Source organism: Lithobates pipiens, unplaced genomic scaffold (assembly GCF_037356315.1).
Source record: "Lithobates pipiens isolate NorthernLeopardFrog02 unplaced genomic scaffold, aLitPip1_a1.2 Scaffold_3, whole genome shotgun sequence".
NCBI lineage: Eukaryota > Metazoa > Chordata > Amphibia > Anura > Ranidae > Lithobates > Lithobates pipiens.
The window spans coordinates 15607008-15634092 of record NW_027507790.1 but is presented as its reverse complement, the minus strand read 5'-3'; the positions used below and the strand labels follow the sequence as shown (position 1 = coordinate 15634092).

Below are 27085 nucleotides of genomic sequence, written 5' to 3'. Positions count from 1 at the left end.
CACCCAAGCTCATGAACCCAGAAGAAAGACTGGGAACATGTCAGCCTTCAGCGGCGACTTTACAGCACTGGAGGGTATCGTTCCAAGGAGAGCATTTTATAATGTGCTAGTGTGCGGTTTACAACCGCTTTAATCTGGAGAATGACATGGTTGGCTTGCAAACTAATGAAAGTCATCAAAAACTACTTTGATTACATTTTCAAGAAATTATGCTAAACTTTTGAGGGGGCAAAAATAAAGAAAAAAAACTTACCCTTTGGCTATTAGAATAGACATAAACTGCTAAAGGTCTGTCTTTTCTGTTCATAAACTGTATAGCTTCTTCCAGTGTTTGCACTGTTAAGATTGGCAGCACTGGCCCCAAAATTTCTTGTTGCATAATGGCATCAGTTTCTTTCACGTCTATCAGCACTGTAGGGGCTAAAAACAAGCATTTAAAAAGATCTAGCCTTAAATTCCACATCTAGAATTACAAATGAGGAAAACCGTGACAAAAAAAAAAAAAAACACAACAACAAAAAACAAACATGTGCATTACACTTTACTTTCTTTAGGATGGCCAATTATGTCAATGAAAAAAAAAAACTAAAAATAAATAAAGATAGGAGAAATATCATGGTCACATGATCTGTCAATTTCCTGCCCGGCCCGATTTTCCATTTGAAGGATGTTAGGCGGAGCAGTGCCAATGATCAACCAATGATCACATTTCTGCCAGGTATTAGGTACTGGACATAATTTGCTCAGTGTATGGCCAGTTTAAGTCCTACCCATTACCTGAGTTCATTGGCGATAAGACACTAAAAACTGTTGTCATAAAAGTGAGTAACTGTACACACATTGCGCTAGAGTTAGAGCTAGAGTTAGAACAGTTGCCAGACCATTCATTAACAATACTCTCTCCATAAGATTATATGTGCATTTATGCATGTTGTCTAGCTGTGAAAGACTCCCTTGTGCAGGCATCCAAAAGACCTGAGACTACTGGTTTGTCCTGCCATCTTGGATGAGATGTCAGCAGTCCCATCAGACTTAGAGCTGTCACTCTGTAGTATTTCCCTTCACTCCTACTACAAATAAGGATATGTGGGGAGACAAGTGGAGCCAGCACACTCCTAAAAGAGGATAGGGCTATGACATGTAAGGAGGGAGGGAGCTGTGCTAGGGAACAGACTAGTCAAATGTGCTAGCAAGTTCAGAAGCACATTAAGAGTTTTGAAAAAGGGAAAACTGGCAAGTAAGCATTGAGAATACTCAATTTTTCTGTGACTTTGTCTCTTTAAAAGTGGAGCTTTAGAGATTCTTAAATAATGCAACCACACACGACCAGCGTGTAATGAGCGATAATAGCCTTAGCCTAACTCCGCCTAAGCCTTTCTCCAAACATGCTTCACCCCACCCACCCAGGTCTTCCATGACAAAGCCCCGCAGTTGGGGTGAAATATGTTCGGAGAAAGGCTTGGATGGAGTTAGGCTAAGGTTATCTACCATTACACTCTGGGCTTGTATGGTGTGCGGTGGCTGAGATTTTTCTCACCTTATTCTGCGGATTACATGGAGTCACGTCGGACTCCTAGCCTGACCTGTAACCTCAGTGGAATACACAAAATGAAGGACATAGATGCCAGATTGGAGACCCTAAACTGGGCTTAGGTTCTAAGTCCTTTTTGACTGGTTCTGTCTAAGCTTCAGAAACACAGGGCATAATTGGAATGTTTTGGCGGTATTCTGGTCCTCAATAGTGATGGGCCAAACACCCCCGTTCTGTTTGGGAGTTCTGCCATGAACCGAAGGAATGTTCTAACCTGGACCCCATTGAAGTCTATGAGAGCTGAACAGCAAGAATCAAAGTGCCCATTTTGAAGGCTTATATGCAAGTGATTGGCCATAAAAGGGGTATTGGGGGGGAGGGGGTATATGGGTCTGAGTACTGCTCTGGGGACATGCATCAATAACTTTTTTTTAGGAGCAGTAATTTTAATTATGCTTAAAAGTACAAAAATGAAAAAATAGAAAAACCGAAAAAAAATATAGTGCCTGGGGGGTCTCAATGTGCACATCTGCAGCATGCAAAAAACATGCTACAGCAAAAATAACTTTTTTGCCCTTGTTTATAAAAGTAAAATTCCATTTAAAGTGACTCGCTTACAATTGCCGACACCTGCCTATTGAAAAAATAAAGTTAAAAATGGTGTGGTTTGAGCCCAGCAGGTCAGGAAAGGGGAGGAGACGAGTGAGCACACCCTGCACCTTGGTCCCCTATGTTGATGGGGATAAGAACCCCTTAACGACAACCCTGGGCTGTGGTTGTCAGGTCTGGTGTGTTGGGGGGTGGGCTTATCAGAATATGGAAGTCCCCTCTAACAAGGCCCCCCACTATGTGAATGGGTACCGGGTACATTGACCCATACACACACACACACACACACACACGCCGCCCCAATTCAGCTGATCATCAGTTAAGGATGCCATGGCTGCCCGGCCCCGATCCTCAACAACCAGCTTACACTGCTCCCAGATTGGGCAATGCTTTGCCCGATCAGGGCGCAGAATGCACTGTGCAGCGCATTGCAGGGTGTTCTTTGGGATGAACACCCTGCAAATGTGGGTGTTCAGCAAACGAACAGGGAAATGTTTGGCCCGATCTCATGTTCAGGCCAAATCGCTCGCCCATCCCTACTGCAGAAAATATGCCACAACCCTCATTTTTTGTTGACTAAATGCAGAATATGGTGGCGACTGAAAATTAGCACCCTATAAACAGATAGGAAAGTAAGAATTTCAATGGTTATGCAAAAACCAATACAAAAATATACATATTATTTGCTTCATAATTGTTTTACCTATAAAGCGTTCGTGATCATCAGTCTGACCCCCAAATGCCACTTTGCCACAGGATAAAAAATCTTTGACTTTTTTGTAGTGTTCAACACTTGCTATGCGCCCATAATGCTCAGACTCCTGTGGGTTCTTGCCATAAAATTCATGGACACACAATTCAAGTTCCCGAATCAGAGGGTCCCTTAAGCCTGGATGACACAGCACATATTCTGGAGCCAGTGAATTCTGACCAGCATTCATAAATCGAGCCCATGCAATCCTATGGGCAGTCAAAGTAAGATCACAGAACTTGTCCACATAGCAGGGATTTTTTCCTCCAAGAATCACAGAAACGGGTGTAATGTGTTTGGCTGCTGCTTGCATCACCTGCCTGCCAGTCAAACGATCACCTGGAACACAGGGGACATTACCTATTTAAAATATCTCCACACATAGGATAAGGTATCTACAAGCTATAGGGTTTGTTCTGAGGTGCACACTGTTATTTGGCTACGACAGGCTTTATCATGTATGCTTTAAAAAGCCATTGATCATCTTTGATGTACTGCAAAACACTTCTATTATCTTAAAGAATGGCAATTATTCAAACAGTAATATTTCTAGATGAAATCTATACTTTAAGATACTAATACTTGGCGAGTCCATATGCTACCTAGAGAGTAGATTTCAGCTCTAAAAACATCCTGGCACCACCATTCATGATTGAGTAGTGTCAGGATGGTGGGCGGCTCTCCCACAAGCCCTAAAACTATGAAAAAAATAAAAAATAAAAGGAATTTAAAAAAGGTTCAACACCTATGAAGAAGATATGGTCAAACTTGTTCTCTAGAATTTCCAGCAGATCTCCATGTCCTGCAGAAAGCACTTGGAAACAGCTCTGAAATACCGCAAATGAGTAAAAGTTATAGCACATACAGCATTAAAGAATTGGTCACTTTAGGCATTTGATATCCAAAAAACTGCTTCCCTATTAAGACATGATTGATCATTGTATTTTCACTAAAAAAGGCAACGAGGTCCTACTCCTCAGCTACTAATCATTTGCAGGCTTGCTATAGGAGCATGAAGCAGATTGGTGGCTGTGGTCAAATAACGTCCGTTTTTAAAAAGTATACTGTACATAAGGCCCATTATATTTGAACAACCACCCACCTGTTAACCACTATAGATCTATATACGTTTATTTTTGTAAAAAGAATTGTGATAAGTCTCTGTACTGGGGTAGCATGGTACCAGGCAAACTGGCTCAGATATGCAGCAGTACAATATATTGAAAATAGTTATTAATGCTGTAACATTTTTTCAAACTTTGGTCCATGGATAATACGGACCATAGGGGAGGAAAGACAAGGTGCACTTAGGATTATGGCAGTTGAAAGTATGCATTTAGTGTGAGCAATATTCAGAATTGTTGGTAGGAATAGGGTGTGCACTTTAAACGGTAACTGCACTATGTCCTTAACCTTCATGGGCCCCAGCCCCAATGTCCTAACTCAGCATCCATGACAAGCCATATACTTACCTGTCCTCAATCCACAGAGAATATTCATTGTGTGGCCTTTTAGGGCTTAAATTTGAAATAAAAGTTTGCAGTACACTGGTAGAGCATTGTATGAGGAATGGCATTAGGGCACACCAATGGTATTTAAAATGCAGCGAAATATAGGGAACATACAACCGTGACCAAACAAGCCTTGGCAAAGGCGTGGAAAACCCCTATTCTGTGTCCTCACAACCAAGCGCAAGGTCACACAAGCCATGACGCATGCCAAAATAGAGGCCGACATTACGGACAGAGTAGCCCAATTTGAAGCCTCCTTCTTCTGCAATTAGTAACTCATTCTAGTCCAAGAGATGTGCCTCAATCCCTCCATAGCAGTACCTGGGGGCTTTCCCTCCCCTTTCCTCTTCTACCCGACTCTCCGTCTTTCTGGTAGCCATTTGATAATAGGTGCTGATGCTGCTCAAATGCACGATGACCTAGAAGTATCTCAATAGTACCTTTTCAACCACACTGTTGCACTACTCCTAGATGAATGGGTCCAGCTCTCCTCCCCATACATCCCCATTTTGAACCCTCCAAATCCCAAAGCTTTAAAATACACTGAGCATTTACTCCATTGTTGCTTTAGTAATTTAAGCCTTTTTTCCACATTGTATTTGTAGCACTACCCCCAAAGGGGGTAATGGGCTTACCATCACCTTGTCGATCTGTGTCTAGGGGTTCCCGTGGTAAATGGCTCAGTAAACTCAGACTGACAGATCCGCATAAAAGGATTTTTATTTGCAAAACTTAGACAATGAACAGTCTCTCAAAATAGGATCAGAGGGTTGGGAAGGAAGTTCAGGTACTCTTAGTGTCAAAGTCAATAATTAAGAACTTCCTTACTTTGACTAGAACCAGAGAATAGACATTCACAACTGGATGTTCACTCAAATTGGATAGTCCCTCTCTCACAAGACCTAGCAGCCAATAAGGTGCTTTACTCAGAAACAAGTCTCCCCCACAGACGTTGTAGAACATACAGGAATATGTCAGGAAACTAACACTTATGGAACACTCGTGCGATACCTGGATCTTCAGCCAGCTTGGTGATACCCATGAGACAGGATTCACTTGGGACTTCAGCCCTTCCAGGCTCTTGCCAAGAAGCCAACCCGTACTTGGTCTTCTTCTGAAGAGTCCCCCCCTGGATAGCTTGAAGCTACTGATCCTCTCAAACTACCAGAGATGGCACCGCACCACCTTGGAATCCTTTAGTTTCCTTGCCTCAGGCCAGCCAGCCCAGAGACAATAAGTTGGGTGGATCTGCACCCCAGGCCATAGCCTTCCTAGGGGCTGGTCAGGAGGACCAGGACAATGGAGTCAGAACATCCTTCTGGACTGGAACCCCGAACCACGTGATAGCCACATCTCAAGTACCCTCTCCCAGAAAGAGCACAGCAAGAGTGACACTCCCACTGGGCGGTCTCCGAAAGAGTAAACTTAAAGCACCCAACTAGACTGTGGTTCCATGCCTGCCAGAAGAGACAGTGCCCCTTGTGGCCAGGCTGAACATCCTATAGTCCAGTCAGACTGATGCTGAAGTCCAAATTTAGAACAATTGTACCTGAAACAAACTGCAGCTCAGGTGTAACCTTAACTTTCAAAAAGCATAGCGCGTGCTCTTCAGGAGCCGCCGGCGCTACATATTCTATTGATCCTTACTACATTTCTCCTTGAATATTTACGTATGGATTGCATATTCGATTCTTGTACTCCCGTATTGCTCATGCAACTTTACGGCATTTCTAGTGCTGTTTATTCACGCTCGACTTCTTTGGATGTTAGCTGCGGCCTTATATGGCTACCATTGTACAACTTATTTGTCTTTAGTCCATTAGTGATGTTATATTTGTGTCACCTATACTTTTCCTTCAACAAAACAATTGAACAAGAAATTCAAGGGAACAATTGGCTCAACACGAACACTGCCCTGGCAAATCTTTTTTTGCTACTAAAAGGTGGAACCTGTGTCTTGGCTTGCCAAAACCACCAGCCTGGTACTGGGTAAGGAGGGGAGATTAGCGAAAATTAATAGAGGGCTTTTGATTGAAGAGCCCATAAGGTCACTGAATAAGAGGTGGAAACATGTGTGGCTGTGTGACCTATTGGCAGGTATTCTCCCTATGCCCTTACATCTTTATCTCCTGATGGGTGGGAGCTACTGAAGGCCTTTGAACCTTTAGTTCTATTGTTTTCTTCAGCAGGTGGGCAGCACCATCTCTGAAATAACCTGTCCCAGAGGATGACCCAGGAAAAATTCCTGTTGATCCTGCCAAAATCTTGTCAGCTGTGCTCTTTGCATGTGATGCACTCCTGCCAATTATATTGTTTTCATCTGAGGACTGCATGGTAGAGTGTGCGAGGACACAAAGGACTGCCCAATCTGACCATTGCTATTGGCTGTCACATGATGGGAAGCCAGTTCTGAGGGCAGCTGCCTTAGGGCGTAAGGGGGGGGGGGGGGAGCCTTAAAATCGAAATCTTGCATCACTTGCTAGGCATTTACATTTTTAAAATAGCCGTTGTTTCCCTAATGCTGCCTGTGTTCTGTCTCCTACCAGGTGTAGCGTGCACAGAATAGCAAGTTCTCTCCAGCCAGGTAAGTTTTGCTGAGATCAGGGGATGCATGCAGAATAGCAGGTTCCTGTAGCCGTGCATAGACCTGGCTAGGGGTGGATAGAATGTTTGTGGATATGTATCAGCCTTGTGCAGAACTGGGAAGACTAGTGTGATGGGGCATCTGTTGCCCCTAGCAACCAACCAGAATTCTAACTTTACCATTACAGTTTGAATATTGAAACCCGATTGGTTGCTACAAGCAACTGCTCTTTATTGATTTATTGCCTGAAACAACTGCTCCATTCTTGCCCCAGGGATGACAGCTGTTCAATGCACAGCCCCTTCATATCCAGGGAGCTCTCGGTGACCGCAGTATCCTCCCAGCCAGACATGGGAAGTCTGGAGCCCGATTAAAGCCTCATACACATGCTTTGATTTTCGTACAACAGAACTTCCGATTTTTGTGGCATGCTAGTCTCATATCCAAAGTGAAGAGGTTACTCACAATACAAAAATTTTCTTACGACAGAATAAACGTCAAAAGTGACACAACATGTTGAATAGTTTTGTATTCTTTCATTTCTGAGCATGCGTAGTCTTGCTCTTAAGATTTTTTCCGTATGAAAAATTAGACGTTGGGTTCACATCCAACAAATTTTATAGTCTGCACATCCAGCTTTTGTCTGACAAAAAAGTGAAAATTGGCTGTGGAAAGCACAGTATTAACGCTAAGATTTTCGGACGATCGGCCAGAACACAATTGATGTCTGAAAATCAAGAGTGTGTGTATGGGCCTTTAGGCTTCAAGCACATTGGGGCACTTCTAAATTCTTTTCTCCTCAGGAGAAAAGCAACTTCAAAAATGTGCATAAACACGGCTTAGGCACATCAAGCACGTGGACATGCATTTTATTGGCCAGAATATTAATTTATTCTGCCCATTAAATTTAATAAAAACACCTCAAGAACTAAAACGCGCCTAACATTTAGATATGTTTACACAGACATCCCAACCTGCAATAACTAATTTCAGGGATGTGGTGCTCCACAACCGCATACACACTACACCATCCAACAATTATTTTTTTTTAAAGACTACGATTTTTCAGTGTTTCTGGGGCAGGGGGTATGTGGCAGTGGGTGGTTTATTTTTACGCATTGATTTTTTTTACAATTGAATTTGTTTTTCATTTTTTTCCAAACTTTTTGTAGGGGGGAGTGAGTTAAGTCAGTGGGCAGTGTTGGTAGAGCAGAGGGGAGTGGTGTCAGTAGTATCTATCCACACACAAACTTTGATTTTCTGGGGGCTTTAGTGAGATATCAGGGGTCTAAACAGACCCACGACGCTCCCCTTTAAGACAGAAAGGACTGAGGACACAGATTCCCCAGTCCTTTCTCAGCACTGATGAATGAAGAGGAGATTCATAAACTGAATCAGAGCGAGACACAGCTTTTTGTACTCAGTTATCACAGTTCACAGGAGTGATCTCGCTCACTGTATCCAATTCAGACAAGGAGGGGGGGGGGGGGGGTGGGTCGGTAAATGACATTTACACAGCCCCTTCCTCCACTATCCATCCTGACACATCCCCCCTCAGCCAACAGAGGAGGGAATCCGGCTGCGGGGGACGTAGAAAAGGACAGGAGGAGCAGCACAGGGAACAGCTGTAAACACCGATCTCCCTGTATAGGTTTTTAGCTGACAGCAGCAGGACAGAAGCAAAAACGTCTGTCAGCTAAAAATCTATACAGGGAGATCGGTGTTCACAGCTGTTTTCCCTGCCGCACCAATCATTCCTGGGATATTGGGAGGCGCTTGCTGCTACAGAAATTCAGGAGACTACCGGCACCTCACGAGAGACTTGGAATGTCTGGTTTACATGCAGTTTTCCAAAATGCGCCTTAAACCAGCCCTAGACAGAAATGGGCTCATAACCGTGCTGTCTTTGGTAACTGTAAAGGATGGAGGGTGGGGATTTCAAGGGGACTGTAAAAATATAGTCTAATTAAAGTAGAACTATAGGGGGGGGGGGGGGGGGGGGGGGGGGAGAACGTACTCCCCACCATTTTTGATAGAGTTAGGCTCGGTTCACACAGGGGCGACTTGTCCAGGCGACTTAGCCGCCTGACAAGTCGCGCTACGTTCTGTACTATGGAACCGGTCTAATAGAAGCGACTCAAGTCGCTCCGACTTAGAAAAAAAGGTTCCTGTACTATTTTTGGGGCAACTTCAGGCGACTTGCATTGAAGTTGTTTAGCAAGTCGCCGTTGAAGTCGTGTGCAGGTTGCGTCTGAGTCGCGCCGCCCCTGTGTGAACCGAGCCTAAGAGGGTTATAGCTTACCCCCCCCCCCCCATTGCAGAGTTTTCCCCTTCACTTCCTGCCCCAAAGTCAAAACAGGAAGAGTTTCATCTTTCAGGCCTAAACCTAGCTTCCTTGTTTGAGCGCCCTCAAGTGGCATAGTTTGGTCTGCATTACTCAATGATGGCCACTTATGTCATTTCTTCTAATAAGGAGAGCTACTAGTTTATGTTCTTGGGGGTCACAGCATAAGCTGGAGTTGGAATAGTTTTACTAAAGAACTCGAGGTCAGTTATATCTTTAATATAGTGTTGATTGCCGACTGTCTTCAAGTGCCAATATATTCCGTTCTACTTTTAGGACCTTAACCTGTCAATACAGTCTGTGCCTGCGGAGATTCACAGAAAAGGTATACTGGTGGTGTCAAAGAGGATGAGGTTTCACACGGGCTAGACCAAGAGAAGAGGACCCAAACTAAGGGTGGCTCCTGCGGGGATAGCACTACATCAGCATATACAATAACCAATTCCACACTCACATTATCCATGTAGTTGGGAAGAAGCATGTGCAGCAAGTTTGCTGTGTGGGAACAAGTTTCTGAAGGTTTCATCATTACGCAATTGCCTGTCAACACAAAGGAAATTTGGCATTAGGCAACTATAACTACACATTGAAATGAGAAGCCCTCAAAATTATTCTACAACTAATCTTTCCCATTTATTTTTTCACTGCTTAGTATTTACCATCAAATCTTTTTGACCACATAAAACATAACAGTGCTGAGTAATATGACACAGTTTTGCCAATCCATATTATATGCACCTGACTTTTGTTAGGAGTTAGGCTTTAAGTGGTTCTGCAAAGAAGCATGGGCAAATATTGCAAAGTCTAGATGTACAAAGTTAGTTAGTAGAGACATATCCCAACAGACTAAATGCTGTAATTAAAGCAAAATGAGGTTCAACTATATACTGACATGGGGGGGGGGGGGGGGGAGAGAGAGAGAGAATCCTTTTTCCAACTCAGTAATTCGTTTTTTTTAGTTTTTTTAAATGTTGGTGTTCTAGCTTTTGATTGAATGTTATGAGTTGCACTGAGTAAATACAGCTGGATAAAAAACAAACTATGGAGGTTATTTACTAAAGGCAAATCCACTTTGCACTACAAGCACACTTGGAAGTGCAGTCACTATAGATCTGAGGGGGAAGCTCTGCTGATTTCATCATCCAATCATGTGCAAGCTAAAAATGCTGTTTATTTCCCTAGCATGCCCCCCTCAGATATACAGCGACTGCACTTGCAGTGCAAAGTGGATTTACCTTTAGTAAAGAACCCCCTATGTCTGTCTTCATTTCAGGCTGAAAAGCAACGAAACGTGATTTTCAAAACCCGCTGTATACAGATCAGACAAAAAGGGAGGATGAAAGAGGGAGGATGAAAGAGGGACTTTGTTCCAAATCAGGGACAGTTGGGAGCTATAGTGCAATAGACATTAACTGTTATGACAGTTTTGTAGCATATTTAGTCTTCAGCAGAGTTTAACCCATTTCCAACAACAAATTCATCAGAATAAAAGGACAGACGACACTTGCACAACTTGCATTTAAGGGCTTATTTCACACCACAATGGATGCTATAAAGTAGTATACACGTGTGTGCTCCTTGCTATTTAGAAGTGATATATATATTGATATGATTCAATAGTGTCAGTCAATTCACCTACTTCACAAATGAATGATATTCAATAAAGGACTGCTGCATTACACCACCTATCCGGGTAAGGATGTAAAACAAACTGCAAAAAACATTAAAGTGCACTGTCCAAAATACAATATTATATTACAAAAGAAAAGCAACCCATTTCATGTGTAATAAAATAAACCAATAGCGTATTAACATCATTTAAAGTGCAAAAGTCAATCTATAAAGTGCATGAATGAAACTAGAAATGCAATTAAAGTGCATAAAATAGTGCCCAGGTGATAATTCTCCACGGTATTCTGTCCTTAGACAAATATCACACCACCGCCAAAGTGTTTCCGAAGCCTCTTCACCACAAACAGTTAAAGCCCCTTATCAGATTCTCTGACCTTACAGGGAGATTACAGAACACCTTACTGCTCTGCAGCAATATACACCACGACGATCCACAGAAATAGATTTCACCAAGTCCCTAAGGCAATACCCTCCAAAAAAGGGTTTTAAATGCAAAAGGGGGCCCACATAGTGTAGAATTTTGCAAAGTCAATTTATTAAAATAAGAATGCACAGTAACAAACAGCCTGTAACTCCAACAAAGTAGATCCGTGTTTGCAGAATGACATCACGTGTTGGGAGGGGCCTCAAAGGTTATGTTGTTCCCCAAGCTGGGTGCAAGCTCTGATGTGCTTACTGTTGGACCCCTTTCACACTGGGGCGCTTTGCAGGCACTACAGATCTAAAAATAGTGCCTGCAAAGCACCCTGAAAGAGCAGTTACTGTGTCTCAAGTGTGAAAGCCCGAGGGCCTTCACACTGGAGCGGTGAGCTGACAGGAAGGTTAAAAAAAAAAAAAAAAAAAAAAAAAGAAGTCCTGCTAGCAGCATCTTTGGAGCGGTGAAGGAGCGGTGTATACACCACGCCAGCCCATTGAAATTAATGGGGCAGAGATGCTATACTGCCAGCAAAGCAATGCAGCAGCCCTTTGTGGTGGTTTTAACCCTCTCGGCCGCTAGTGGGGGGGGGGTAAAACTGCCCCGCTATCGGCCGAATACTGCTGCTGAAACAAGGCTAAAGCAGGCGCCAATAATAGTGCAGTTTTACCGCCGATGCCGTTACCGCCCCAGTGTGAAAGGGGCCTTGGAGCTTCACGCCGTTTTGTTACCATTCATTCTGCAAGTGCATTATTTTAATAAATTTGGCTTGGTAAAATACTACACTATGTACGCCTCCTTTTACGTTTACATGAGACAGACTTATTGCGGCTTGAATCCAATGCCTCAGCCAACTGCTCTAAAGTAGCCCTGCAATAGATCAGTAGCTTCCGCAACCACTTTTGGTGTATCCATCTGTGGTGAAAATGGTCTCCTTTAGTGGTAATCCTGCTGGAAACTTGTGCAAATCTGTCTTGGTTGCCTGCCCAGAATTGCTGATGCAGGGGGGGGATTACCAATTTTAATAATAAGATTTTTTTTTTTTTACATGAAAATCCAATGCCAAAAAATAAATAAAAAATGTTACACATATCATTGTATCTACCTGCAGCCACTGCATCAACCATAGGTATAAGGCAAAGCTGCACTGGTGAACTCCATCCAGAAATAATTAAGACAACACCTACTGGCTCCTTTTGTATATAGCAGCTATCCAGGAAGGAAGTCTGGTTTGGGAGGAAAAAAAATAAAAAATAAAAAAATATTAAAATAATTTATCCACCTGAATACAATTACAGCACCATTTGCATTTTTTTGCCAGATGAGCAAATTAAACATACCATACTCTTTTGCACTGGCTCTGGGGTCATCCATTTTTCTAAGTTCTTTATCGCATAAATGGCCTCATTTCTTACAGTTGTGATTTCTGATAAAACAGTTTCAAACCTGGGCTACAAAAACATGGATGGTGAATTCAAAGAAGAGAACTACCAGAAAATGTTGAAAACATGAGATTTTGTATTTCACAGTCTAAACCAAATGCCTTGCTCGAGTGAAACAAAGAAAAAGAAGAAGAAGAAAAAGAAGAAGAAAAAGAAGAAAAAGAAGAAGAAGAAAAAGAAGAAGAAAAAGAAGAGTATAACTTTGATAGTTAGCACACAATTATATTGTGTACATTTATGAAATAAAGGCCTCAAAAGCAATATACTGAGCTGGCCAGAACCCCCTCTGGAGGGAGTCTATTCCACATCGCTTACTGTGACGAAACATTTCCGTTTTTTTGGAGATGAAATCTCTTTTCCTCCTCTAGGTGTAAAGAGTGCCCCCTTGTCCTCAGTGTTGACTATAACGTGAATAAGTCAAACACCAAGTTCACTATATGGACCCCTTATATATTTGTACACAATTATTGGAGAGAGAATAAATTCAGTTCCTCTAATCTTCCCTCATAGCCAAGCTCCTCCATGCCTCTTATCAGTTTGGTTGCCCTTCTCCACACCCTCCAGTTCCGATATCCTTTGAGAACTGGTAGCCAAAACTGAACTGCATATTCCAGATTTGCCCCTGTACAAATTAGTAAGGCCTAAATTATCTCTCTCTCTCTGGAGTCCATACCTCTCAATACATGAAAGGACTTTGCTAGCTTTGGAAACCGCAGCTTGGCATTGCAGGTTATTGAGTTTATGATCTACCAAAACCCCCAGATCCTTCACTACAGATCCCCTCAGTTGTACTTCCCCTAGTACGTATGATGCATGCATAGTCTTAGCCCCAAAGTGCACAACTTTACATCAACATTAAACCTCATCTGTCATTTAGTCACCCAAGTGCGTTGAGATCAGCTTGTAAATTGGACACATCCTGTAAGTTATTCCACTGCATAGTTTGGTGTCATCTGCAAAGATTGAAATGGTACTTTTAATCCCACACTTTATACAGTGCCTTGGAAAAGTATTCACCCCCTTGGCATTTTTCGTGTTTTGTTGCCTCAACCTGGAATTTACATGGATTGTTTAAGGATTTGCATAAATTTACCACAACTGTAAAGATTTTTTTCTTCTTTATTGTGAAGCAAACAAATAGGACAAAAAACAGAAAAGTCAATACTTAGAGCTACTTTTTGTGGCCATCACAGCTTCAAGTCACTTCGTATAAGTTTATGAGCTTGCCACATCTCATCACGGATTTTTTTCCCCCATTGCTCCTTGCAAAACTGCTCCAGCTTCTTAAAGTTGGATGGTTTGCGCTTGTGAACAGGCAATCTTTAAATCCGACTACAGATTTTCTATTGGATTGAGGTCTGGGCTTTGGCTAGGCCATTCCAACACATTTACATGTTTCTCCTTAAACAACTCAAATGTTGCTTTAGCAGTGTGTTTGGGGTCATTGTCCTGCTGGAAGGTGAACCTCCGTCCTAGCCTCAAATCACACAGAGTGGTACAGGTTTTGCTCAAGAATATCCCTGCATTTAGCACCATCCATCTTTCCCTCAACTCTAACCAGTTTCACAGTCCCAACTGTTGAAAAACATCCCCACAGCACGATGCTGCCACCATCATCTTTGACTCTTTCATTCTTTCATGATGGTGATGTGATGTATTGGGTTTGCACCAAAAGTTTTCTTTGATGGCCAAAAAATTATCAATTTTAGTCTCATCAGACCAGAGCACCTTCCAAAATGTATGGAGGGAGTCTCCCACATGCCTTTTCGCAAACTCAAAATGTGCATTTTGTTTTTTGCTGAAAATAATGGCTTTTTTTCTGGCCACTCTGCCATAAAGCCCAACTCTATGGAGCACATGGCTTATTGTTGTCCCATGTACAGATATGCCAGTCTCTGCTGTGGAACTCTGCAGCTCCTCCAGGGTTACCTTAGGTCTGTGTGCCGCTTCCGATTAATGCCCACCTTTGCCCGGTCCGTGAGTTTTGGTGTGCGGCCGTCTCCTGGCAGGTTTGCTGTTCTTTCCATTTGGTCATGATAGATTTGATATGGTGCTCCTAGGGATCAAAGATTTGGAATTTCTCTCCCCCCCCCCTTTAAATAACCTAACCCGACTTGTACTTAACAATATTGTCCCTTACTTGTTTGGAGCGTTCCTTGGTCTTCATGGCAGTGTTTGGTTAGTGGTGTCTCTTGCTTAGGTGTTGCAGCCTCTGGTTCCTTTCAAAAAGGGTGTGTATAAGTAATGACAGATCATGCGACACTTGGATTGCACACCGGTGGACATCATTTCACTAATTATGTGACTTCTGAAGGTAATTGGTTGCTCCAGAGCTTTTTATGGGCTTCATAACAAAAGGGGTGAATACATCTGCACATGCCAATTATCAGTTTTTTATTTTTGAAAAATAGTTTTATGCATATATTTTTCTAATTTTACTTCACCAACTTTTGGGGTTAGTCCTATCTTTTGCGTCCTTGATTTCCCCTTTACATATTCAGTTATATTCTTTAACTGTTGCAAACGACAATAGTGTTCCTTCATTTTTATATATTTTTTTAAAGCGTTTTTTCTTATGGTTTATAGCTTTAACTTTGGCCCTGAGCCACATAAGTTTAAAAGGCTAAAAATAAAATCTATTGCCTAGGAGAGTATATACTTTCAGGGCCGGTGCTACCATTAAGAAAACTAGGCAGCCGCCTAGGGCGCACTGCTGCCTAGGGCGCCCAGTCCTACTCTCTTCTCTCTGCTGCAAGCAACTAAGTATCAGCATCAAAAGACAGCTGCCACTCCATTCGCACATAGTGTTGGAGACGCAGCAGCGGCAGATGACAACGAGTCATGACTCCCGAATGAATAGAAAGCAAATATTCGTTGATGGGCGCTTCATTAAAAAGGTGGGGTATACATGGGCAGAACAAAGGGGTGGAGTCAGGGGTGGAGCCAAGAGGGTGTCAAAAATCCTTGCACCAACCCTGTATACTTTGCAGTGAGTTCACAAACAGCCTTTTTGAAGAATTCCCATTTCTGTTCTGTGTTCAACGATGACAATTTTCCATCTAAGTCCTGGAGAGCAGCCCTCAGCCTTGGAAAAATTTCTCTCAAAGTGAAGTGTTTTTTGCTTATGGCCAACATCAAATAAAAACATGTTATGGTCACTGCTACCCAAACGTTCTTTATAATGAACATTAGTAATAAGCTAGGTATGGTTTGAGATTACCAGGTCCAACAGATCATTCCTAGTTGGGGCTTCAAACTGGACCATAAAATTGTCCTGTAATAGGTTTATGCTTTTTTGCCCTTTAACTGTTCCAAACAGTGCCATTACTCCAGACAATTTACGGGTAGTTAAAATCCTCCATCATCATTGTCCCAGCCCTTGCCATCTGTGCAAGGAGCCAAGTCTTTAACTCCTCATTAACATTGGGTGGTCTAAACACAAACTCCAATGATTAACTTTGAACTATGCACATCTATATGCAGTTCCACCCATAATGCTTCAGCCTCATCACACTCTCCATCAATTAGGTCCTCATTCACACTCGCTTTGAGATCTTTTTTCACAGAGACAGACCCCGCCACCTTTCCCTTTTACCCAGTCTCCCAGAAAGAGTGCATAGCCAGGATTAATAGCCCAGCGCTGTGAAGAATGAAGCAATACCAACTAAATCACAGCTCTCCCCATGCACCAGAGCTTCCAACTCACCTATTTTGCTTGGCAGACATCTCGCATTGGTGAACAAACACTTTAATGCATTATTACATTTTGCTCTGGTGTTTTGAATATTTTTTAATAGTAAAAATAGCACTATAAAATTTCCAATGGTTGTTTGCAACATGGGAACTTTGTCACCTGCCAAGGTTATCCTTTCTGGCCAGCATTGCAACTTGCTCCTCCAGATTTCTAATGCAAACTTCCAGAAAAGCACCCGCTCTGTCACAGCGGTATCCATCCTGGAGCTGTTGTACCAATTTTGCACATTGAGCAAAACCTTCAACCCTAACACTCATTTCCCAGTTACAATATAATTACTTATAGGAAGGTTAGGATGTTACTTGCAGGTTAGAAGACGCAGCGCCACACACACACACACACACACACACACACTTTAGATATAATAAAATTAGAAGTATGGTTATGGTCAACGTACTTGATATAGGTGACCTAAAATGCAACCCCTCACATACCATATTCAGTGTATGCAATTATAATTTCAAAGAAACTTAAATCCTAAGGACAGGCAGCAAAAGCTGTCAGATTGTGGGCATGCAACACATTACATGACACTGTAAAGGGACTGCAATGATCTTTAGCAAAGCAGTTTTCCAATGTTTTTGCTCCTTAGAGAAGCTGAATATCTTCTGGGCCTACATTTGATCGTATTCTATAATAAATGGAGTAAAAAAAAAAAAAAAAAAAAAAAAAAAATGAATGAATGAATAGCATCAGGGACCAGTGCCAACCATCAGTATTTTTACTGGCAGTATAAGCCAGTGACAGGAAAAAAGGAAAGGAAAATTATATGGCTGTTGTACTCGGCCCGGACTGTGCATGTGCAGTTCTGGTCCAAAACAGGCCAAGACCACCTTAGTGCCTGCTACAGCGTGTTCGGGCAACACCGGCGGGTCTGGCGGAGGTGGTGCCTGAGCCTGTCATGTGAGCTTATGTGCAGGTTTGCAGGACAGGAGCAAGGCAAGCCATGAGCAGGACTGTCAGGACTGACTGGACTGAAGGCAATGGCATGGAAAGACTGACTCAGGAGGGGACGTGTCATCTGTGCTACTGCACACTGCTGTCAGTGTCACTGAGAGTCAATTTCATGTGTGTGTCTGCCTATTCTAATATATTGCTCTCCTGAGTTACTTACTACATTGACTTTTTTTGGCCTCATTATCTACCTTAAATCACACTGCATATTGTATTTGTAGCCTAAATACTGAAAATTTGCACTTAAAAAAATCAGCCTAAAGTTCGGGCCAAACTCTCGCTGTTCGGTAAACAGCTGAACAAATGGGTCGTTCGACTGTTTATTCGGCCCCTCTGAAGCGACCACAATGCATTGCGGCACTGAACAATGCATTGCAAGCCCCGATTGGCTGAAGCAGTGAAAGCTTCAGCCAATCAGGGCACAGAGCACTGTCAGTCATAATTGGATACTGTCATCATGACTTTATCCAGTCATGGCTCATTCCCACCCCACAGTATATTGAAAGCATTCTTTCAATGGCAATCGTTTTCAGTGTGATTTCGGCATGGAGAGAGATGGCACTGAACAGAGCCCTGTTCTATTAGTGTGCTATACTTTGCCATTTTGCTTCAATTGTCAGCGTAGAATATTAGTTTAGTCTCAGTCTATGGATAGTGTGAGTGTAGGGAGGAGGACCTTCATTCAGCTTTGCATAGTGTGCAGCTAGATTCACTGCAGTGTAGCAAGACCGTGTCATTTATACATACATTAGGGTAGCGTAGGGACAGCTCATAGTTTCAGTGTAGTGTAGTGAGACCATGTCAGTAATCTTGACAGTGTATAGTGACAGTTCAGATAGCTTCAGGTGTAGTGACAGTTGAACATCGTCTATTTGCTTACGTTACTGCCAGTTTAGCGCCATATAGTTCTGGCGCATTATATTGCATCCGTGGAGTGAGTCTAGTTTGAGTACTCAAATTAAAAAGGGCACCAAACACCTCTTTACATTGATTAAAGTGCATCTATGTACAGATTTCAACTTCTCCTTTACATTTGCTTATAAGCACCTCCCAATAATGTCTGGGAGAAAAACAAGGAGAGGCAGACATTCCCTTGTCACTGTAAGGGGGCCAGCAACAAATGTGTCCACAGGCAAAAGGTAGATGTGGTGGTCAGTCCTCAGGCAGGGCATCATTTCCTCTGTTTAGTGAGTTTTCCCGTGTTATTCAGCCACAGCATGCAGAGGAGGTGGTGGACTGGCTTACTAAACCTTCCTCATGATAGATACTTTGGGGAGCAGAGGAGGAAACTGAAGGTGAGGCGGCACAACCCCAAGGAGGTCACCATCAAGAAAGAAATTAGAGAGCAGCCACCCTATTCCATCAAGTTCTGAAGTGGTTATCTCCCAGCCCACTCCCTGCAGCTCAGCTGTCGGCATTTTTCAGCACATTGCACTGTTGCTATCTGCAAACTGTCACAGAACACCATTTGGGCACCACATGCCTAACAAGGCGTTTAACGTCCAACCACTCAGCCCGTTGGCAAGAGCACCTAAAAGACACAAAAAAAAAGAGGAAAAAAAAAAGAAGAAAAAAAAAGAAGAAAAGGGAAGAAAAGGGAAGAAAAAAAAAAGAAGAAGAAAAAAAGAAGAAAAAAAGAAGAAAAATACCGAATCGTTACATTTCAGCAGCCTCCACTGACAGGGATGATGGTATAGCACAGGGCGTCCAAGGTCCTAGCAGCTCATCTACCAGCAGCACGCCACCAAATTTCTCTGCCCCATCTTCTGCAGCAGGAGAAAAAAAAATATATATATAATAATTATATCCCTGCCACCCACATGCCCAGCGCCTGAATGCAAGCTTGTCAAATCTGTTGGCTCTCCAACTTCTGCCTTTCAGCCTGGTGGATTCTGCCCCCTTCTGTTTAATTTGCACAATGTGATGTACGACAATGGCAGGTTCCCAGTCCTACTTTTCACGCAAGGCCGTTCCATCTCTCTACCATCCCATGGAAGGGAATGTTCTGGCATCGTTGGGCAAGGCCGTCAGCTGTAAAATCCACCTTACTGCTGACACGTGGTCCAGCAAGCCTGGGCAGGGACGATACATTTTGTTCACAGCACACTAGGTAACGCTGCTTGCAACTCAAAAGGATGCAGGACAGGGCTCAGTGCTGCAGCTTGTTGTGCCCCCACGTCTCCATACAGCTGGTGGTGATGCCAGACCTGTGAGCTCTACCCCCTCCTCCATGCCCTCTGCAGAATTGCCCTATGAACATTAGGTACCCCCCTAAGCATTCAAAGGGCTTTTCCGTCAGGCTAAAAAGGTGCCATACAGTGCTTCAGCTTGTGTGCTTAGGGGACAGGAACCACACCAGAGCAGAGATTCTTGCATCTCTGCAAGGACAGGTCCAGAGGTATTTCACATCACGCCAGCTGGAGCCAGGAATGGTGGTGTCAAATAATGGCTCAAACCTTCTGTCCGCCCTTAGATAGGGAAAGTTGACACATGCCATGCCTGGCACAGGTCCTCAATTAGGTGGTGCAGCGTTTCCCAAGTATGTACCCAGGGTTGCAAGATGTACCAAAAGCAGGCCAAAAGAGTCTGTAGCCATTTCAAGCGGTCATACACAGCCAGTGCTCGGTTGGCTAAAATTCAGCAGGAATTCCACCTGTCCATCAACCACCTGATTTGTGACATTCCCACCAGGTGGAACTCAAATTTGGGAATGCTGCAGCGGCTATACATGCAGCAGAGGGCAGTCAACGAGTACTTGTGTCAGTACGGCACAATGACATGCTCAGGCTCTCTCGGATTTATCTCCCATGCCAATGGCTGATCTTTAAGCACTTATTACTTACTTTTTGAAGGCTAGAACTCATAGGGTCTGACACAAATCATAGTTAGTTATTTACATGTGCACTGTTAAGACAATTTAAATACAAAGCCTATGGCATTTAATAAAATAGTGGTGTTCACATTTAAAATTTACCAAGTTGGCACGGTCCATAAACACGTCTTTTCTTACACACCTCACCCGATAGTGGGGAGGGTCTTTGACTGCAGCAGACACAAGCAATTGGCATAAGAGATATTTTTTTTTTGATTCTTTGCGCCAGTACCTTGTATGTATATAAACTTTTTTACATTAAGGATGCCTGCACTGTATTGTCACCATTCGAGAAGGCCACAAGGATGGTGAGCAGCGACAGTGCATGCATCAACGACAATCCCTGTTGTGTTCCTGCTGGAGCAGACTCATTATGGACAGGGCACTGGAGGCAGAGCAGCAGGACGAATTCCTTTCCTCTTAAGGCCCACTTTATGCAGACACCATCATTCCTGTGTCACAGAACACACATGAGGAGAGAGAGGGGAGGAGAATGAGGAGGAGGATTCTGTCACTTTCACAGGCTTTGAATAAGACAAAAAGACATGCGTCAATCTGTAAGCGATAACTTTCCAACCCCAGGACCCTTGGAAGTAGTACGTGGCTGGGAGGAGGAAGTTCCAGATGCTGTCATCCAGAGTGACCCCGAGTAGTCTGCTTCTCAAACCTCCGCAAATTTGAGATGCATGGGCAACCTCATGCTTCAAAGCCTGTGAAAGGACCCAAGAATACGTGGCATAAAGGAGAAGGACGATTGCTGGTGGGCAACTCTCCTTGACCACCGTTATAAGGGAAAGGTTTCAGAACTCATCCTGTCCCCACAGAGTGCAGAGGATAAAATCTCGAGGACACATTAAAGAGGATTTTATTGAACGTTTTTTGCTGACTCTAGTAGGTTACAGTGTGGTGGAAAACTTTGTTTTGAGTCTTCCGTTGGTCGAGAAAGGAGCGCTGGAGAAGGCATCCACCTAAGTGAGGCATTTCAGAATTTTTTTAGTCCTCACTGCCCAGGGCTGTCAGCTTCCACATCCCATCTGCAGCATCTGCATCACATTGTGGACGATTACCTTGGGGCCAAAACAAAGACGGAGAGCTTTCCACTGGCCAACTGGGTCATGAGAATAGACCACTTGCCAGAGCTTGCCCAGCATGCTATTGAGTTGTTGGGCTGCCCCGCATCCAGTGTGCTTTTGGAACAGGCATTCAGTGCTGCAGGAGGTTTTGTTACTGATCATAGAACATGTCTGTCCAGACTCCGTGGACTGTTTGACGTTTATAAAAATGAATGAGTCCTGGATTACCAGCTATGAAGCCCCTGATGCCGATGTCACTGATTAAGTCTTTTTGGGATGTGGAATCTCTGCAGGACTTCGAGGCTGCCTAGCCTTGAGGATGTTCAATCATTTCATCTGGAAGAATGTTTTTTGGTAAAGGTTTCATGGGCACAATTAACACCCAAAGACCAATTTTTCTGCACCCGTTACTTCTATCCAAAGTCAAAGTGACACCAGAATGCATCCAAAAAAAAAAAAAAAAAAATCTCGAATCCTTTTCCCAGTGCACCAAATTGTGGCCTCATCATACACACTACACATGCACAATAAAGGCAGCTTGCAGGAAAAATTAAATTTTTTTGGCTTTATAAATTCAATTATCACTGCAGCAGATTCTAGACATGGTACAGATCTGCCACTTTCCAATTAGACTAAGGCGATCCCCCAGGCACTATATTGGAAGGGATTTCATTTTTAGTTTTTTTTTTTTTTTGTGTGAAAAAAAACACCCCACACTGCTCAATTAACCACTTAAGCCCCGGACCAATTTGCAGCCAAAGGACCAGGCCCCTTTTTTGCGATTCGGCACTGCGTTGCTTTAACTGACAATTGTGGTCGTGCGACGTGGCTCCCAAACAAAATTGCCTTCTTTTTTTTCCCCACAAAGAGCTTTTTGGTGGCATTTGATCACCTCTACGGTTTTTATTTTTTGCGCTATAAACAAAAATAGAGCGACAATTTTGAAAAAAATGCTATATTTTTTTACTATAATACACCCCCCACCACCAAAAAAAAAAAACATTTTTCCTCAGTTTAGGCCAATATGTATTCTTCTACCATTTTTTTTTTTTTTTTTAAATATCGCAATTAGTGATTGATTGGTTTGCGCAAAAGTTATAGCGTTTACAAAATAGGGGATAGTTTTATAGCATTTTTATTTATTTTTTTACTAGTAATGGCAGTGATCAGCGATTTTTCATTGCGATTGCAACATTATGGCAGACAAATCGGACATTTGAAACATTTTTGGGACCAGTCATTTATACAGCAATCAGTGCCATTTAAATGCACCGATTCCTGTGTAAATGGCAGTGAAGGAGTTAACCACTAGGGGGCGAGGAGGGGTTGTGTGACATTGTGTTTTTATTGTAGGGGCGTGGCTTGGCATGTGACGTCACTGATAGTCTTTCCCTATAAACAGCCACAGTAGGAAGGACGGGGAGAGAGGTTTGTTTACACAGACCTCTCCTCGTTCTTCAGCTCTGTGACCCGAACGCAGGACACCAGCGACCACGGTCACAGAGCTCAGGACTGGCTGGGCACTTAAAGAGCAACGTACCTGTACGTGCTTGTGCCCAGCCGTGCCATTCTGTCGAAAGAGGCAAAATCCCTTCTGGATGTTCCAGACCCAAAGAGGCGTAGGCCTCTTTCATGGCTTATTTTAACCATCTTCCGAGGGTGCTTTTGGAAGCTTTACATCCCTTGTGAGTACCTTCCATTAAAACAAAAAGAAGATGATTTTCTAAAGTCCTTTGTTATATCCAAATAGTTAAGACACCTCCTGACATCAAGAGTATGGAAGGGTTCTTCCCCTGGCCCCGAAGGTAAAGGGCAAAATGTAGGGAGAATGATCTCCTGTGTACGATGAAAGACTGAAGCCACTTTCGGCAGGAAGGCTGGATCTGTCCTTAAGACTACCCTATCTGGTAGACATTTCTAGGGTTCTTAAATTGATAGAGCTTGTAACTGATTCTACGGGCAGAAGTTACCGCCACTAACAAGACAGTTTTGAGTGTCAAAAACTTTAACAATGATCCTTCTATAGGTTCAAACGGAGGTCTTCATCAGTCCCTGAAGAACTAAAGATAAATCCCATTTGGGAAAACAATAGGTCTAGGTTTTACTTTAGCCATAGCCCTAAAAAAAAAAAAAATCTGATTATTAAAAAAAGGTTCCCGACAGGGTCCTTTCCAAAAAAAAAAAAAAAAAAAAAAAAAACTGATAAAGCAGCTACCTGCGTTTTGAGCGTACTTGCTGCTAACCCCTTCTCCAATCCTTCTTGAAGAAATTCCAAAACCGAAATGGTACCAAGCAAATTAAAGTTTTTTCTGGAACACCAGGTATTATACACCTTCCAGACTTTGAAATAAATGTCTTGTCACTTTTTTCCCTACTTGCAAGAAGGGTGGTAATAAGTTTCTCTGATAAGCCCTTCTGTCTTAAGATTTGTTCTTTAGAAACCAGGCTGTTAAATTGAGATAAGCTGGATCTGGATGGAGGATCTGGCCCTGACTCAGCAGATCTGTCCTGCTTGGCAACTTCCAAGGAGGTTTCACTGAGAGGTTCATCAAGATTGAAAACCATGGTCTTTTCGGCCAATAAGGAGCCATCAAGATTAGTTCCGTGGATTCCAGCCTGAATTTGGCTAACATCCTTGGAATCGCAACAAAAGCCATTGGATTTTGTCCAAAACTGGTGTTGCATACACGGTCAGACAAAGTTGTCGGAAAATCAGATCGTTCGTAACGTGATGACGTTATTTCATTACGACGGGACTACGTTCAGGCTAGCAGCCAATAGCTTTGGTCTAGAAATTTGATCTGAGCATGCGTGGCACTTTGTCCGATCGGAATTCTCTGCAAACGACCGGACAAAGTCCAATCGGATCTTGTTGTCAGAAAATTTTATAGCCCAGCTCTAAAACGTTGACGGTCGGATATTTAGACGGAAACAGCCCGATGTAGCCCCCACACGGTCGGATTATCGGACAACACGGTCCGATCGAACATTTTCCCATCGGAATGTCCGACCGTGTGTACAATGGCTTATACAGCTGGAAGTCCCACTTGTGGGCCACGCATCTATTTCGAGAGCTTGATCCTGCGCCTCTGAAGGGAGAAGTAGTCTGGTACTTTTGCATTTTCTTGTTTTGCAAAGAGGTCCACCTGAGGGGAACCCCATCTCCTGGAGATGGTCTCAAATAATTCCCGATTTAGAGACCACTCGGCTTCCCTTATTTCTCTCCTGCTGAGGAGATCTGCCAAGGTGTTTCCCATCCCCTTCAAATGGACTGCGGATAGAGAGGCCAACTTGTTCTCTGCCCATCTCAGGATTTGGTAAGCTAGCTCCATCAAGGTTCTGCTTTTTGTGCCCCCTTGCTTTATTAAATATAATATTGCCATCATATTGTCCGACAATTTTTGGACATGCTGTTTCACTAGAACTTCCTGGAGAGAAAAAGAAGGAGAGAAGGCTTAGGTGAATAGCCTTCAACTCTCTCCAATTCGACGACCTTCTTGCCTCTGGTTTGGACCAAACCCCCTGAACAGTTTGTTCTTCTAGGTGGGCTCCCCAGCCCCATGTGCTGGCATCTGTGATCGGTCTTCTGGTTACTGGGAAGAACCAGAGAAGCCCTTTTGAGAGGTTTCTTTGGTTTCTCCACCACCAGAGCGATCTTTTTGCTCTTGTCCCTATGAAGAACTTCTCCAGAGGTTCCTGGTATGACCAATTCCTCAAGATATCCGCCTGCAGTGGACGAGCATGGAACCTGGCCCACTGTACCGAGGGAATTGCCGCTGTCAACAGGCCCAGAGCCGAAAATGGCTTGTCTTACGGAAATCTCAGTTAAATTGAAGTGCTTTCAGAACCAACTGCATCTTCTCTATTTTCAGCTGGGGCAGAAATATTCTCTGTTCTAATGAATCTACTTCGTACCCCAGAAACCTTACCCTAGAGGCGATTCAGTTCGCATTGTGCGCTATACAAGTATTTCATTCATTCAAGATGGTATTAGGTTTGACTTTTGAAGGTTGAGAAGCGAACCCAAACTCTTTAGATGTGCTTGAGTTATTTGAAGATTGACTTCTACTTGACCGCTTGAGTCGGCAAACAGTAGCAGGTCGTCCAAATAGGGCACTATTGGAATCCCTTTCATCCTCAGGGGGCCATCACCTTCGTGAATACTCTGGGAGAGGAGGAAAGGCAGAAGGGCAGAGCTCAGAACTGCAGATGCCAAACCTCCCCTTCCCCCCAGATTTTCCTGCGTCTTGCAGTCACTTTGTGATGGGGGTGCTATTGGAATATGGAGATGGGCATCTCTCAAGTCGATGGAAGCCATGTTACACTTGGGGGGGGGGGGGGTCAGCAAGTTCCTCACCGAGAAAAATCGTATCCATCCTGAATTTTTTGTATTTTATGGATCGATTCAGAACTTTCAAATTGAGAATCAGGCGGAACTTTCCTGAGGTTTTTTTTGACCAGAAAAATATGGGAGCAAAACCCTTTCCCCTCTTGACCTTTTGGAACCTGGGAGATGACTCTGTTGCATCAGCTCTTGTAGAAGAGATTTCATAGCCAGAGCCTTCTCCTGATCCCTTGGCAGGTTTGTGATGCAAAACCGACTTGGGGGACTTTGTAAAAATGCTAGATGATAACCCTGTTTGATTAACCCCATTAAAAAAAAAAAAAAAGGGACTTCTTGTAGTTTCTTCCCAAACTGGCAAGAAATCCTGAAGTCTCCTGCCAACTGGGAGATCGTTTTTTTTTTTTTTTTTTTTTTTTTTTTTTTTAGGGGATTGCTTGGGGTTTCTAAACAGTACCCTGCCTCTGCCTCTTCCCCTCTGAGTATTCCAGGGTCTGTTCTTTGTCTGGTCTTTTTCCTTATCAATTTGTCGAAAAGGAAGAAAATTCTTCCTCTGCTGCACCACTTTTTTTTGTCTGCAGTCCTGTCAAGGATAGCCTCCAGTTCTGGCCCGAACATCAGGTCCCCTGAAAAGGGAATTCCGCACAGTTTTACTATAGAAGCCGAAATCCCTGACCAAGTCTTTAGCCAGAGAACTCTTCTCGCTGAGTTAACGAGCGATGAGGGTCTGGCAGATATCCTGATAGACGCTGCAGAGGCATCTGCCATATATTTGACGGCCTTAAAGGGGTTGTAAAGGTTTGTTTTTTATTTTCTAAATAGGTTCTTTTAAGCTAGTGCATTTTTAGTTCACTTACCTTTTCCTTCGATTTCCCTTCTAAATGTTTTTTTTTTCTTTGTCTGAATTTCTCACTTCCTGTTCCTCCTCCAGTAAGCTGTTCAGTAATCTGTTCTGGCTGACTAAACACCACTCAGATGATGGTGTGAAGTTTACTGAGGAGAAAAACAGGAAGTGAGAAATTCAGACAAAGAAAAAACCATTTAGAAGGGAAATCGAAGGAAAAGGTAAGTGAACCAACAATGCACTAGCTTAAAAAGGAACCTATTTAGAAAATAAAAAACCAAAGCTTTACAACCCCTTTAAGCAATGTAGGGAAGGACTCCAATATATCTTTTCTGGAGGTACCTGCTACCACATGACTCTTAAAGAGGAAGTAAACCCTGATGGGTTTACTTCCTCTTTTTTTCCCTGCAAAGGTAAAGCATAATGG

General features: G+C 43.1%; 1 protein-coding gene across 2 annotated transcripts in view; it reads right to left on the bottom strand.

The window, feature by feature from the left end:
- The window catches only part of LOC143939953 (aldehyde dehydrogenase family 3 member B3-like), a 50739-nt gene that overhangs the window by 4590 nt on the left and 19064 nt on the right, over positions 1-27085 (bottom strand). The window contains exons 4-9 of one of the 2 annotated variants that reach the window (XM_077461047.1): positions 12718-12828; positions 12483-12603; positions 9785-9870; positions 3637-3718; positions 2844-3230; positions 254-420 (exon numbers count right to left, since the gene is read on the bottom strand). In XM_077461047.1, the coding sequence (XP_077317173.1) occupies positions 254-420; positions 2844-3230; positions 3637-3718; positions 9785-9870; positions 12483-12603; positions 12718-12828 (954 nt within the window). Of the gene's footprint in view, positions 1-253; positions 421-2843; positions 3231-3636; positions 3719-9784; positions 9871-12482; positions 12604-12717; positions 12829-27085 lie in introns of those variants that run through there. The other variant, XM_077461048.1, reaches the window with a different exon arrangement.